The sequence below is a fragment of the Jaculus jaculus genome, chromosome 2, assembly GCF_020740685.1.
Source record: "Jaculus jaculus isolate mJacJac1 chromosome 2, mJacJac1.mat.Y.cur, whole genome shotgun sequence".
In the NCBI taxonomy this organism is placed as follows: domain Eukaryota; kingdom Metazoa; phylum Chordata; class Mammalia; order Rodentia; family Dipodidae; genus Jaculus; species Jaculus jaculus.
In genome coordinates, this window is record NC_059103.1 from 40,860,799 (window position 1) to 40,875,724 (window position 14,926).

A 14,926-nucleotide genomic window follows, 5' to 3' on the forward strand; every position below is an offset into this window, starting at 1 on the left:
AAAGAAACATTGTGGGGCAGGAGAGATGGCTTAGCAGTTTAGACACTTGCTTGCAAAGCCAAATGACCCAGGTTCGAGTCCCCAGGACCTATATAAGCCAGGAACACAAAGTAGCACATGTGTCTGAAGTTCGTTTGCAGTAGTTGAAGGCCCTGGCATGCCCATTTTCTTTCTCTCCCTCCCTCTCTCTCAAATAAATAAATAAAAATAAATATTTAATAAAAAAAGAAACAGTATGAAGTATAGGAGATTGGAAAGCTACTTGCCTGTAAGAGTCTTAAGATAACCTGTCTGCAGGCTGCTGCAGTGGTGGTACAGAGTTGTGATCTTAGCAGTTGGAGACTGAGGTAGGAGGATTGCCAGTTTGGGGTCAGCCTGGACTATACAGTGAGACCCTATCTAGAGGAAAAAAAGGAAAAGCCGTGAATCTTTTAAAGCTTTATTAACAGCTAGGTCCCAAATTCCCTATTTAGAATGAGGTCACATTAGGGGTTAATTTGCTCATGCTTTGGGTTTTATTCAGGAGTCAAAGTAGTGTTGAGGGGGATCTCAGTGAATAAGGTGTTCACCGTACAAGCTGGATTACTTGAGTTGGATCCCCAGACCCCACAAAGAAAAGCTGGAAGCCATGGTGGACCTCAGTAATCCCACATGCTGATAATGACACTGATAGGGAGGTCGGAGGCAGAGATAGAATTTCCTGGAAGCTCATGGTGAGTACAAGAACAAGAGCAGAGAAGGAGTCCAGAGTGAGTCAAAAGTGAGAAACCCTGCCTCAAATGAGGAGGAAAGGCTGAGGATTGATCCATAAGCTGTCCTTTGATCTCTACAAGGGCATGGTGGCACACATACTCTCAAATAAGTAATAAAAATACTGTTGAATATATGTAATAATAATTGTTCTTATTCTTTTTTTTTTTTTTTTGGTTTTTCAAGGTAGGGTCTCACTCTGGTCCAGGCCGACCTGGAATTAACTGTAGTCTCAGGGTGGCCTCGAACTCATGGCAGTCCTCCTACCTCTGCCTCCCGAGTGCTGGGATTAAAGGTGTGCGCCACCACACCCGGCTAATTGTTCTTATTCTAATTAGAAATTTAGACTTTTGAACAATTTCATGTACTGTTTACTTTGTTAAAAACTTTATATTGGAGTAAAAAAAAACCCTATATCCGACTAGGGAGATGGCTCAACAATTAAAGGCACTTGCTTACAAAGCCTGCTGGTGTGGGGTTCAGTTCCCTGGCATCCATGTGAAGCTTGATGCAGAGTACTGCATGCATCTGTAATCATAATGCACCTACAGCAATGGAAGGTGGAGCCAGGAGAATGCGAAGCTCTTGGGTTAGCTCATTTGACATTCATTTGCAGCAGTAAGAGACCCTGTCTTAAAGAATGTGGAGCACAGATACCTCAAAGTTGTCCTCTGACTTGTACATGTATGCTGTGGCATGTGTGCCCATACCTGTACACACAGATAAATAAAAAATAAAACTTTAAGAACACCTTTAAAATTTATTATTTTATTATTATTATTTATTTGCAAGAAGAGAGAGAGATGGTTGTGTGTATGTGGGAGGGGGAAATGTAGTCCATGGCCTCTTGATACCATAAATGAATTCCAGATGCTGTGCCGCTTTGTGCATCTGGCTTTATGTGGGTCCTGGGGAATTGAATCCCGCCCATCAGGATTTGCAAGCAAGTATCCTTAACTGCTAGGCCATCTCTCAAGCCCCTAAAACCACCTTTTTATGTGTCTCAACAGATTCTGAGTCTGAAGATCTTTTGGAAGAATTGCTCTGCTGTGTGGTGCAGTTAATCACGGATATCCCACTTTTGTAAGTTCTGGTTAAGCCAGGATTTCTCTGTATAATGAAGATGATAATTAATCATGTTGAAGACTTTGTGGGTACTGGTATAATATGTTTTATATGCCTTTCTAAAAAAAATATTTATAAGATGAAAGGGGAGAGAGAAGGAAAATAGGTATGCCAAGGCCTCCTGTCACTGCAAATGTACTCCAGATGCATATGCCACTTTGTCCATATGGCTTTATGTGTGTACTGGGGAATCTAACATTGAATCCAGGCCAGCAGGTTTTGCAAACAAACACTTTAACTGCTGAGCCATCTCTCTAGCTCTTTTGTGTGCATTTAAAAATTTATTTGAGAAAGAAACAGAAAGAGGGAGAGGGAGAGGGTTATAGGGGCAGGACGGAGATTTCTTTCATTGCAAATGAACTCTAGATGCATGTGCCCCTTTGCGCATCTGGCTCCAGGGCCTCCTGCCACTGCAAACTAACTCCAGATGTATGTATGTGCCACTCTGCATCTGGCTTTATGTGAATGTCAAATCTGGGTCTATAGACTTTGCAAGGAATTGCCTAAGCCACTGAACCATCTCTCTCTAGCCCTCCCCCTTTTAAAATATTTTTTAGTGACAACTTCCATAAATGTAAACAATATGCCATGATCATATTTCCCTCCTATCATCCTCCTTTTTCCCTCCTCTGAAATCCCTTTTATCTTTTTTTTGATGGAGGGTCTCACTCTAGCCCTCGATTGACCTGGAATTCACTATGTAGTCTCAAAATGGCCTAGAACTCACAGCAATCCTCCTACCTTTGCCTCCTGAGTGCTTAGATTAAAGGCATGCACCACCATGCCGAGCTTCCACATCCTTTCTCTATTGAATCCCTTCTTTCCAACTCCCATTTTGATGTCATCATTTTATCCCCTTCTATTAATGTCAAGGGCACTTTAAGATAGCATTGTAAGTACTCCTTGCCTTCCTTTGGCTCTTATATTCTTTCTTCTACCTCTTCTGCAATGGTCCCTGAGCCTTGGAGGGTATGATAGAAAAATGTCTCAGTGCTGAACACACCTCTGTCTATTTTAGCACTTTGGTGAGTTTTGAGTCACCCCACTGGTCACCGCCATCTGAAAAGAGAAGCTTTTCTAGCCAGGCATGGTGGTGCACATGTTTAATCCTAGCACTCGGGAGGCAGAGGTAGGAGGATTGCAGTGAGTTCGAGGCCACCCTGAGACTACATGGTGAATTCCAGGTCAGGCTGGGCTAGAGTGAAACACTACCTCAGGGGAGGGGGAAGAGAAGCTTTTTAAAACTAAAGTGAGAATAACATCAATAAGGGAAGTTTATAATTTCTTTCTTTCTTTCTTTTTTCTTGTTTTTTGTTTTTTGAGGTAGGGTGTCACTCTAGCCTAGGCTTACCTGGAATTCACTATGGAGTCTCAGGGTGGCCTTGAACTCACGGCGATCCTCCTATCTCTACCTCCCAAGTGCTGAGATTAAAGGTGTGTGCCACCACGCCTGGTTATATAATTTCTTTAATAAGAAATCTTACAGATCTCTGGAGTGTAAGAAAGAAGCAGTTTGAATCAAATCTATATGTGTTAGTCAAAGCCAACTGATCACCTAGTATGTGTTCTCCCTTTGGCTTCTTAAGTTTGTTTTGGGCCTGTTTTTGAGAAAACAGATTTCTGTTTTCCATGTTCTTTGAAGCTGGTGTGTTCTTTCAGGTGTACAGGGCGGTACTCCAATGAGACTTCTGAGTAAAGCTTTCTACAGGAAACTTGCTCAATGAGGAGGCCTATCGTTTTGTTCTTGGCAGCACTTTTTCCTCCTGTCTGGAGTGTGCACAAGGTCTTTAGAGTTGCATGTCCATCTTGGCACTGTGATCCAGGAGTCTGACAGAACTGCTGAACCAAAGTCAACAACTACCACTCCCCCTTTCTCACCCTGTACTTCTCATGTGACAAAAATAACTTGTTTATGCTACTGTAATTGGGTTTCTGTCACTGCAGCTCAGTGCAGTTGTGTGTAATTCAAAATTTGTTACTTATAATAGGGATTATCAACCTTTTAAAAACTATTCTCCCTCAGAATAATTTCTTTCATTTTTGCATTCTTGCCTTCTCTAATACATTTAGTGATCTGTGCTTGGAGAAAGCTACTGAGGTCCTTTGGAAGGCCACAAACTTTTGTAAGAGCAATGAACTTTTTCATTTCCCCCAAACCATTTTTTACCCTTTTTGAGATGCATATGATTTAATTGATTACTTAGTTACTTTTGTTTTTGTAATTTTTATTTTTATCTATTTGTGGTGGGGAGAAAGAATGTGGACCCCAGGCCTCTGGCCGCTGCAAATGAACTCCAGATGCATGTGCCACTTTGTGCATCTGGCTTTTTATGGGTAATGGAGAATCAAACCCAGGTCCTTAGGTTTTGTAGGCAAGTGATTTAACTGCAGAACTATCTCTCCATCTCCAATTAATTGCTTTTCTAATCCAGACTTAGGGAAGCACTCTACTACTGGAGCTACATCCTCAGCCCCTGTAAAGAAACTATTTTTTATTTTTATTTATTTTATTTTTCTTTTCTTTTCTTTTTTGTCTTGAAAAGGTAGGGTCTCGCTCTAGCCCAGGCTGACCTGGAATTCACTGTATAGTCTCAAGGTGGCCTCAAACTCATGGTGATCCTTCTACCTCTGCCTCCCAACCAAGTGCTGGGATTAAAGGGAAACTATGTTTTTCTCCATTTTTATTAACATTTTCCATGATAATAAAAAATATCCCATGGTAATACCCTCCCTCCACCCACATTCCCCTTTAAAATTCCATTCTCCATCATATCCCCTTCCCATCTCAATCATTCTACTTGTATATATCTATACAATACCAACCTATTAAGTACCCTCCTCCCTTTGTTTCTCTTCCCTTTATATGTCCTTTTTAACTTACTGGCCTCTGCTACTGAGTTTTTTCTTCTCACGCAGAAACCCAATCATCTGTAGCTATGATCCACATATGAGGGAGAACATGTGGTGCCTGGCTTTCTGGGTCTGGGTTACCTCACTTAGTATAATCCTTTCCAGGTCTATCCATGTTTCTGCAAATTTCATAACTTCATTTTTCTGTACCACTGAGTAAAATTCCATTGTATAAATGGGCCACATCTTCACTATCCACACATCAGCTGAGGGACATCTCGGCTGGTTCCCAGCTATTATAAATTGAGAGCAATAAACATGGTTGAGCACGTACTTCTAAGAAATGAGATGACTCCTTCGGATATATGCCTAGGAGGTCATATGGTAGATTAATCTTTAGCTGGTTTAGGAACTTCCACACTGATTTCCACAGTGGCTGGACCAGATTGCATTCCCACCAGCAGTGTAGAAGGGTTCCTCTTTTTCCACATCCCTGCCAACATTTATGATCATTTGTTTTCATGATGGTAGCCAATCTGACAGGAGTGAGATGGAATCTCAATGTAGTTTTAATCTGCATTTCCCTGATGACTAGTGACGTTTTTTTAGATGCTTATATGCCATTCATATTTCTTCCTTTGAGAACTCTCTATTTAGCTCCCTAGCCCATTTTTTGATTGGCTTGTTTGATTCCTTATTAGTTAACTTTTTAAGTTCTTTGTATGTCGTAGATATTAATCCTTTATCAGATATATAGCTGGCAAAGATTTTTTTCCATTCTGTAGGTTGCCTCTTTGCTTTTTTCACTGTGTCCTTTGCAGTGCAAAATCTTTGTAATTTCATGAGGTCCCAGTGATTCATCTGTGGTTTTATTGCCTGAGCAATAGGTGTTGTATTCAGAAAATCTTTGCCAAGACCTATATGTTGAAAGGTTTCCCCCTACTTTTTCCTCTAGCAGTTTTAGAATTTCTGGTCTGATGTTAAGGTCTTTAATCCATTTGGACATAATTCTTGTGCATGGAGAGATAGAAGGATCTATTTTCATCCTTCTACAGATACATATCCAGTTTTCCCAACATTATTTGCTGAAGAGGCTGTCTTTTCTACAGTGAGTATTTTTGGCACTTTTATCAAAGATCAGGTGGCTATAGCTACCTGGACTTATATCTGGGTCCTCTATTCTGTTCCATTGATCTACATGTCTGTTTTTGTGCCAATACCACACTGTTTTTGTTACTATGGCTCTGTAGTATAGGTTAAAATCAGGTATGGTGACACCACCAGCCTTATTTTTGTTGCTCAGTATTATTTTAGATATTCGAGGGTTTTTGTGATTCCAAATGAATTTTTGGATTTTTTTTTCTATTTTCATGAAGAATGCTTTTGGAATTTTGATAGGGATTGCATTAAATGTGTAGAATGCTTTTGGTAAGATTGCCATTTTCACAATATTGATAACTGTTTGGATCTCCATGCTTGTTATAGGTCTACTTAAGTGATTAATCTCATTTTGACTTATTTCAGGTAGGTCATACAAATCAAGGAACTCATCCATTTCAGGTTTTCATACTTTGTGGAGTATATGCTTTTATAGTATGTCCCTATGATTTTTTGAATTTCTCTGGCATCTGTTGTGATGTTACCTTTCTTCATCTCTAATTTTCTTAATTTGTGTCTCTTCTCTCTTTCTTTTGGTCAGATTTGCTAAGGGTTTATCAATCTTGTTTATCCTTTCAAAGAACCAACTCTTTGCTTCATTAATTCTTTGGATTTTTTTTTTTTTTGTTTCGATTTCATTAATTTCTGCCCTAATCTTTATTTCTTCCCGTCTACTGATTTTTGGTTTGCCTTGTTCTTCTTTTTCCAAGGCTTTAAGGGGAAGCATTAGGTTATTTACTTGCCACCTTTCTAATTTCTTAATATAGGCACATAAAGCTATAAATTTGTCTCTTAGAATTGCCTTCATTGTGTCCCATAGATTTTGGTATGTTGTGTTCTCATTATCATTTAACTCTATAAATTTTTTGATTTCCTTTTTGATTTCTTCATTATTGTTTAGTTTTCATGATATTGTGTATGCTCTATAGCCTCTCTTGCTATTGATTTGTAGTTTGATTCCATTGTGGTCAGAGAGAATGTAAGGAATTATTTCAGTTTTCCTGTATTTGTTAAGATTTGCTTTGTGTCCTAATATATGGTCTATTTTAGAGAATGTTCCATGTACTGCTGAAAAGAATGTATATTCTGTAGCATTTGGATGAAATGTCCTGTATATATCTGTTAGGTCCATTCCTTCTATGACCTCATTAATCCAGATGCCTCTCTGTTTATTTTTCCCCGGGATGATTTGTCAATTGATGAGAGTGGGGTGTTGAAGTCACCCACTACTACTGTGTTTGGTGTTATCTGTGACCTTAGTTCTAATAGTGTTTGTTTGATGAATTTGGGAGCCCCCATGTTAGGTGCATATATGTTTAGGATTTTAATGTCCTCCTGTTAGAGTGTGCCCTTAATCAATATAAAGTGACCTTCCTTATCTTCCTTGACTAACGTTGGACTGAAGTCTACTTTATAGCAACCCCTGCTTGTTTTCTAGGCCCATTTGCTTGAAACACTGTTTTCCAACCTTTCACCCTAAGATAATGTCCATCCTTTGTAGAAAGGTGAGTTTCTTGGAAACAAACAAATTGTAGGATCCTGCTTTTTAACCCAGTCTGCAAACCTATGTCTTTTGGTTGGGGCATTGAGGCCATTGATATTAAGTGATGTTATTGAAAGGTGTGTATTTATGTTTGCCATTTTTTCTGTGGTTCTGGTTCTACCTTTGCTCTCTTGTGTTAATTAGTCTTTGAGTATTGCTTTTTTTTCCAGGTTCCTTATATGTGTGCTTTTCCTTCTCTTTGGCATGGAGGATTCTTTCAAGTATTTTTTTGTAGAGCAGGTTTTGTATTTAAATACTCCTTTAGCCTGCTTTTGTCGTGGAATTACCTTATTTGTCCATCTATTTGGGTGGATAGCTTTGCAGGATAAAGTAACCTTGGTTGACAGTTGTTATCTCTCAGAATTTGGAATACATCACTCCAAGCCCTTCTGGCTTTTAAGGTTTGTTTTGAGTAATCTTCTGTAATCCTGATAGGCTTGCCTTTGTAGGTAACTTGATTTTTCTCTCTGACTGCTTTCAATATTTTTTCTTTGGATTGTGTTTTTGGTAGTTTGATTATAATATGGCGAGGAGAGGTTCTTCCCAGGTTTTGTCTGGCTGGTGTTCTAAAGGCTTCCTGTTTCTGCATTGTCACCTCTTTCCCAATTCTGGGGAAGTTTTCTTCTATGATTTTGTTGAGGACACCTACTATGCCTTTGGAGTGAAATTCTCCTTCTACTATGCCCTGAATTCTTATATTTGATCTTTTCATAGTGTCCTGAATATCTTGAAATTCCCATTCATACTTTTCTATTAGTTTGACCTTCTGTTTGTTGGACTGTATTAGATCTGCTACCTGGTCTTCTAGTTTGGATATTCTGGCCTCTCCTTCACCTATTCTACTGGTGAGATTTTCTACAGTGTTTTTTATTTTATTAACTGTGTTCTTCATTGCTAGTAATTCTGACTGGTTTTTCTTTATTATTTCTATTTCCTGATTTATATCTTGTATTGCCTTCTTTATTTCATTAAATTGATGTACTGCGTGTTCTTTGATTTCCTCTGTTTCTTTTGATTTGTTGTTTGACTTCTTTGAACATATTTACAATCATTCTTTTGAAATCTTTCTCAGCCATTTCCTCCAACTCGTTCTTACTGGAGGTCATCTCTGATGCATTAATAGGTTTTGGTGGATTTATATTGTCTTGATTTTTGGTGTTTCTTGTGTTATAATGTATATATTTTTGCATCTTGGTTTAAGTTAGTGCTTGGACTTTCTAGTTTTCTGGGTATTCTTAGCTGTATCAATTGATCTGACTTATATATCTTCAGTGTACTAGATTAAGATGTTAGATGTGGCTCCTAACACTCTCAGAGTATACAGAGAAGTGTTCCTAGGGGTTGAGTTTCCCTGTTATGGGAGTATTCAAGTAGGCTGGGTGGAACAAAATACAGGTAGATTCTAAAATTTAAACACTGTACACATTCAATCAATAACAGCACTGAGTATTTATGAAATACTTGGTGTTATAACAACCCGATCATCTATCAACAAAGAGGTTAAGATTTCTGGTCTGTTGATGGATCCAAGTCAGCTTATGACCAAGTGAGACCCTTCCCTGGTGCAATCCCAGTTACCTTTTTGGATGATTTTGGTCTCAGTCAAGTAGGCTGGCTGGGTCGCTGGACCGCTGTTCTGTTTTCTGGAGCTAGGCACTCGCTTTTCATGTGGGGCAAACCAAGCCTGGCAACTGTGGCTCTGCAGATGGGTACCCCTGCTCCTGGAAGTGCTGATGCTGCTGCTGAAGCTACCGCTGCTGTTGCTGAAGCTGCTGCTGCTGGGTCTGCCGCTGCTGCTGCTGCTGAACCTACTGCTGCTGCTGCTGGACCCCCACTGCTGCTGCCGAAGCTGCCGCTGCCACTGGTGAAACCGCTGCTGCTGGGGCCGCTGCTGCAGGGTCCACCACTGCTGCCGCTATAGCCGCAGTGCTGGAGCTGCTGCTGGGGCCTTTGTTGCGGGTGCTGGAGCCGCTGCTTCTGCTGCTGGAGCTGGAGCCGTGGCTGCCGGAGCTGCTTTGGCCTTCTTGTGTGGGCTCTGGCACTCTCCTACTTCTCTGCTGCCATTTTAATTTCTCATACACCTCACTTTTTAGTAAAAGTGTGTATTTTGTTGGGTTTTCTTTGGCTTTTTCTCCCATTGGTGCTTTGGCGTGGTTCCTATGCCACCATCTTAACCGGAAGTCGGGAAACTGTTTTTTAAATAAATATTTTAAGATTTAGCATTATGTCAATTTACATGGAACTATGGCCAGAGATGGGCTTTTTTTTTTTTTTCCTTGAGTGCAAAAAGAAAAGTATTTATGAGAAATTGGGTTCCTGGTTCTATTGTGTTTGGATTCAGAATTTTATTAGATTTTGAAGTGGAATGCTCCAGCCTTCTCCTGATTTTATGTAGTAATATGGAGCCTCAAAGGTAAGTTGAGACAAGGTGCATTCATCTGCTAAGGAAGGGCATTGAGGACAGCTTACCACCAAGGTTGTTTTGTGAGGAACTTAATGGTGTGCCTGTCATCCTTTTTGTTTCTCTCTGAAGAGAACTCCCAACACTGCTCGAGATGGCAGTATCTGCCCAGCTTAGTTTTCAGATACTTTGGTAACTCCTTATGTCCATGTCACAGAGTTTGAATCAATACAATGACAAACAGAAATTGTCAACTTGTAAGCACATCCTCTTCAAGCTCACTTCCCCTGGCTCTTTCTTCTTTCTCCTTTGGTATATGAAGGAGAGTGCTCAGGCCATCTTGAACTGTGAACATGAAACTGCCCTCATGATATGTCTGCTCTTTCTTTGTCTTAGTAGGTGGGATGCTTTGTATATGTTTGTGATTTAATTTAAAATTTTTTTATTAAGTAGTTTTGTACTCAGCAAATACTGTCAGTTTGGTACCATTATTAGGCTCATCTGTGACCTACCCCCTCCTTGTTGAGGTTTATGGGTCATGCGTTGTGGAGTTAGCCCGCAGTTATGGGTAAGATAAATGTCTCTGCATATCATGACCCAACATGTAGCGCTGACATTCTTTCTGCCCCTCTTCTGCAAAACTTCCCTGAGCCATGTTGGGTTCATTTTTGGTCTGCTTCAGTGATGAGGTGTTGGAGGCCGCTGAGGCTCTGGCTATCTGATTTGGTAGGAGTTGATTTTTCTCTGTGTTGGTCTCCTTCCCTCTTGTGCTGGTATCCGGTTCGTCAGGAAAACAAGCACCCTTGCTTGTTTCACCAATTTTTCTTAGTTTCAGCTGGGGCCCTTTTGAGGTATGATGGGGTGGCTCTCTTAGGATCTACATCTATCTGAAAAAGAGAAGCAGATTCTCTAACGGAGAGCAAGTTAGCACCAGGACAAATGAGATAACCCTTAATTTTTTTTTATAGAGAATTTAATGGGTGTAAGCCCTCTTATAGCCCATGATTGATGGTAGTTTGAATTGGAGAATGGGCTAATGTTTGGATATGGTTCTGACTTGTTTCCCATCTCCAGCTATAGGTCCCATACCACTGATCAGTTAGGCAAATCAAGAGCAGTTGGTTCCCCACCATGGCTGTGATTTAATTTTGAAGATTATATATCTAGCCAGGTGTGGTGACACATGCTTCTAATCTAGCATTTGGGAGGCTTAGGCAGGAAGATGGCGAGTTTCAGGCCAGCCTGGGCTGTATAGTGAGACCCAGCCTGAAACAAACAACCAGATACACACATTTCACTTGTAATTGCCTTTTTCATTCCCAACTATCAGCAATTTAATATATATCCTATATGAGTACTATTTTGGCTTTTCATCATCTTATGTTCAGGTGAAGCTATAGGAATAGTAAAGATACTTAGATAGCAAAGCTGTGTACACAGTGAATGGAGCAGCGACTTAGAATTCTAACACTGTTGAGGAACAAGCAGACAGTACTGCAGTATATCAGAGATTTCAGTGTTATAATGTGTTTATACTTTTTAAATGAACTGAAAATACACAGCCAGCCAGATTTCTTGTATTATGTATGCTCAGTTTTAACCAGCTGCTGAAACAATCTTTTATGATTTAATGTTCTTGGAACTCTATCCTGAGAAGGTTTGTCTTGGTTACAGTTTCTATGTGAAACCAACTCTTTAAATGTTTCATCCACTGTACTGTAGTACAATATTAAAGACCACCTTGTCATTTATGGGTGATTATTAGTGTATGAAAGTGGGAATGTCAATACGTTTTTTAATTTTTAATTTTTTTATTTTAGAGCATGTGCACATGAGAGAGACAGGGAGAATTGGCACACCAGGGCCTCAGCCACTGAAATCAAACTGCAGATGCTTGCACCACCTAATGGGCATGTGTGACCTTGTGCTTGCCTCACCTTTGTGCATCTGGCTAATGTGGGATCTAGAAAGTTGAACATGGGTCCTTAGGTTTCATAGGAAAGTGTCTTAACTGCTAAGCCATTTCTCCAGCCTGGAAATGTCAATTCACAAACATCATCAGTCTTGCTATCAGTTCTTCACATTCACCATTGGCTTACCTGTGTTGGATTAGCAGGTAAATGGTAAGAAGTCTAATTTAAATCACCATGAAGAGTAATTTCAAACTAGTTGAAATATTTCTTTTTTGTTTTGCCAAGGTAGGGTCTCACTCTAGTCCAGGATGACCTGGTACTCACTCTGTAGTCCCAGGCTGGCCTCAGACTCATAGCAATCCTCCTACCTCTTCCTCCCAAGTGCTAAAGGTATGTGCCACCGTACCCGGCCTTAAATCTTTCTTATGAAGCACTGTTAAATCATTTTACTAAACTTGAAAGTACAGTTATTGCCAAGAAATTACAGGCATACATATGTATATATGCATGATGTATATTTGTCGAGAGATCTGGGAGCTAAGTTTTAAAAATATTTATTTATTTGTGTATGTATGTTTTTGGTTTTTTTTTTTTTTTGGTTTTTCGAGGTAGGGTCTTACTCCAGCCCAGGCTGACCTGGAATTCACTATGGAGTCTCAGGGTGGCCTCGAACTCATGGCAATCCTCCTACCTCTGCCTCCCGAGTGCTGGGATTAAAGGCGTGCACCACCACGCCTGGCTTTTTGTGTATGTATGTTTTTGAGGGAGCTGAGAAGGAAGGAAGGGAAAGGGAAAAGGGGGAGGGAAGGAGGAAGAAGGTGGGTGTAGGTGTGTGTATGTATTGTGGCATGCAGGTGCCATGGTGCACATGTGAAGGTCAGATGATAACTTCAGGGTGTATGTCTTCTCCTTTCACCTTGTTTGAGACAGGGCCTCTCTTGTTGTTGCTTTGCCATTGGGAAGGTCAGACTAGTTGGCCCAGGTCTTTGGGGTTCTCCTGACTCTGCATCCCATTGCCATATGTTGTTGGGATTACAGATGCATGAACCACTTTTGGGTCTGGCTTTACATTGATGCTGGGGATTGGAACTGTGGTTGGCTGACTTACAGAGTCCTCTCCCCAGCCACAAGCTAAGTTAAAAAATAAATTATTTTAGGGAGGGTCTCACTCTAGCCCAAGCTGATGTGGACTTCACTATGTACTCTCACATTGAAATCACAGGAATCCTCCTTACCTTGGCCTTCTGAGTGCTGGGACTAAAGGCATGTGTTACCATACCTGGCTTAAAATATTTGTGTGTGTGTGTGTGTGTGTGTGTGTGTGCGCGCGCGCGCGCGCGCGCGCTCATTCCAGGGTTGCTTACCACTGCAAATGAATACCAGATGTTTGTGTCACTTTTTGCATGTGGCTTTATGGGTGCTGGGCAATTGAACCTGGGTCAGCAGGCTTTACAAACAGTCAACCTTTAACCACTAAGTAATCACCATAGTCCCCAAGCTAAGTTTAAATATGTTTGTCTTTTTATTGTGTGTGTATAGGTTCACAGTTGCCATAGCATGGATGTAGAGAGCAGAGGACAACCTCAGGGTATTGGTTTTCTCCTTCTACCTTGTCTGAAGTGGGGTATCTAAGGTACCAAGAATGAGATATCACACCTAGTATATCAGTTACTTTTTCATTGTTAAGATAGAATATCTGACTAGAAGCAGCTGTGGGAAAGAGAGGGTTTATTTTGGCTTGCATTAACTAGGGGAAATTTTTCATCATGATGGGAAGGCATAGAGGAAGCTGGTTCATGTAATCATATCAGCAGGCAGGAGGTAGAGAGAGTTGACTACAAGTGAGGTTGGGCTATAATACCTCAGGGCCTGCCCCCTAATGACATATTTCCTCCAGCAGAACTCTGCCTCCTAAAGGTTCCACAATCTTCCCAAACACGTGGGGTTTATGTATTTATATACATGAGTGTATGGGGGACGGTTTAGAGTCAAACTACTACACCAGCCTTTTTTTTTCCCCTTTTACTATAATTGACTTGGAACTTACTCTATAGGCCAGGTTGGCCTTGAACTCATAGCAGTCCTTCTATTTGGTTTGAAATAGGGTCCACCATGTTTCTTTTTTGAGGGGTCGTGCTGTGAATGCCAAGCTATTAGTCCATGAGCTTTGGGGCTATCCTAACTCTGCTTCCCAATGCGGTAGACGTGTTGGGATTACAGACATGCTGCACATCTAGCTTTACATAGGTTCTGGGGCTCAGAACTCTATTTGTCTGATTTGCATAGTAAACACTTTTGGCCTGTGAAATGTCTCTCCAGCCCCCACCCCATGTTTTGCTTATGCACATGTGTAATAGGTTGTTGTGTGTATGTGTTTAATGCATGTATGTGTAGATGCAGGGGTCTAAAGGAAATGTCCAGTATTCCCTTGCATTGTTCACCATTTATTTCCTTTAGATGGAGTCTCTGCGCTGATTCCAAAGCTTGCTGTTTTTGTGAGCCCTAGTGGTCTCTTCTTCCCATAGGACAGGGGTTACAGCTATGTGTGGCCACTCCCAGATCTCCTAACCCCTTTAAAAATCATGTTAGCCCAAACTAGATTTGAACTCACTGTGTAATGGAAAATGGCCTTGAACTTCTGATTCTCCTGCCTCCACTTCTAGCATGCTGAGATTATGGGCATACTTTATTTATTAAGATAATAGGATTGAGCTAGGCCTGAGTAAGTTCAAGGCCTGCCTGGACAATATAGTGAAACTCTGAAAATGAAAAAAGCAATCTGGGGAAATAATTCAGTGGTAGGGCACTTGCCTAGCATGAGAGAGGGAGAGGGAGAAAGGAGATGAGGGGCTGGGGAGAGAGGGAAACGATGGAGGACTAGAGTAGGATCAACTACTCTAGTGAGCTCAGGTTCATTTGAAGTGAAGTTTGCTGCTGCTTCTCATACACTTTGGATTTTTTGCTAAAATTTTAGTTATTTAAGGGATTAATCCTCAAAATGAGAATAAATTTGCAGTTCTTTTAGGAATCTTTCCTTTACTCCATACTTCTTAACATTTATGTATTAAAAATAGCAATATCAGCAAAGTTTGTGGTGCATGCTTATAGTCCCAGCTTTTGGAGGGTAGAGGCAGGAGGATCATGAGCTTGAGACTAGCCTGAGCTACATAGTTAGACCCATTCCCA

At 40.6% G+C, this 14,926-nt stretch overlaps 1 protein-coding gene across 3 annotated transcripts in view; it reads left to right on the forward strand.

Moving 5' to 3' along the window:
• Dym (dymeclin) overlaps positions 1-14,926 on the forward strand; it is a 522,785-nt gene that overhangs the window by 120,645 nt on the left and 387,214 nt on the right. For all 3 annotated transcript variants that reach the window (XM_045142835.1, XM_045142833.1, XM_045142834.1), the window contains exon 6: positions 1,761-1,833. In XM_045142835.1, coding sequence (XP_044998770.1) covers positions 1,761-1,833 — 73 coding nt within the window. The remainder of the gene's footprint in view (positions 1-1,760; positions 1,834-14,926) is intronic.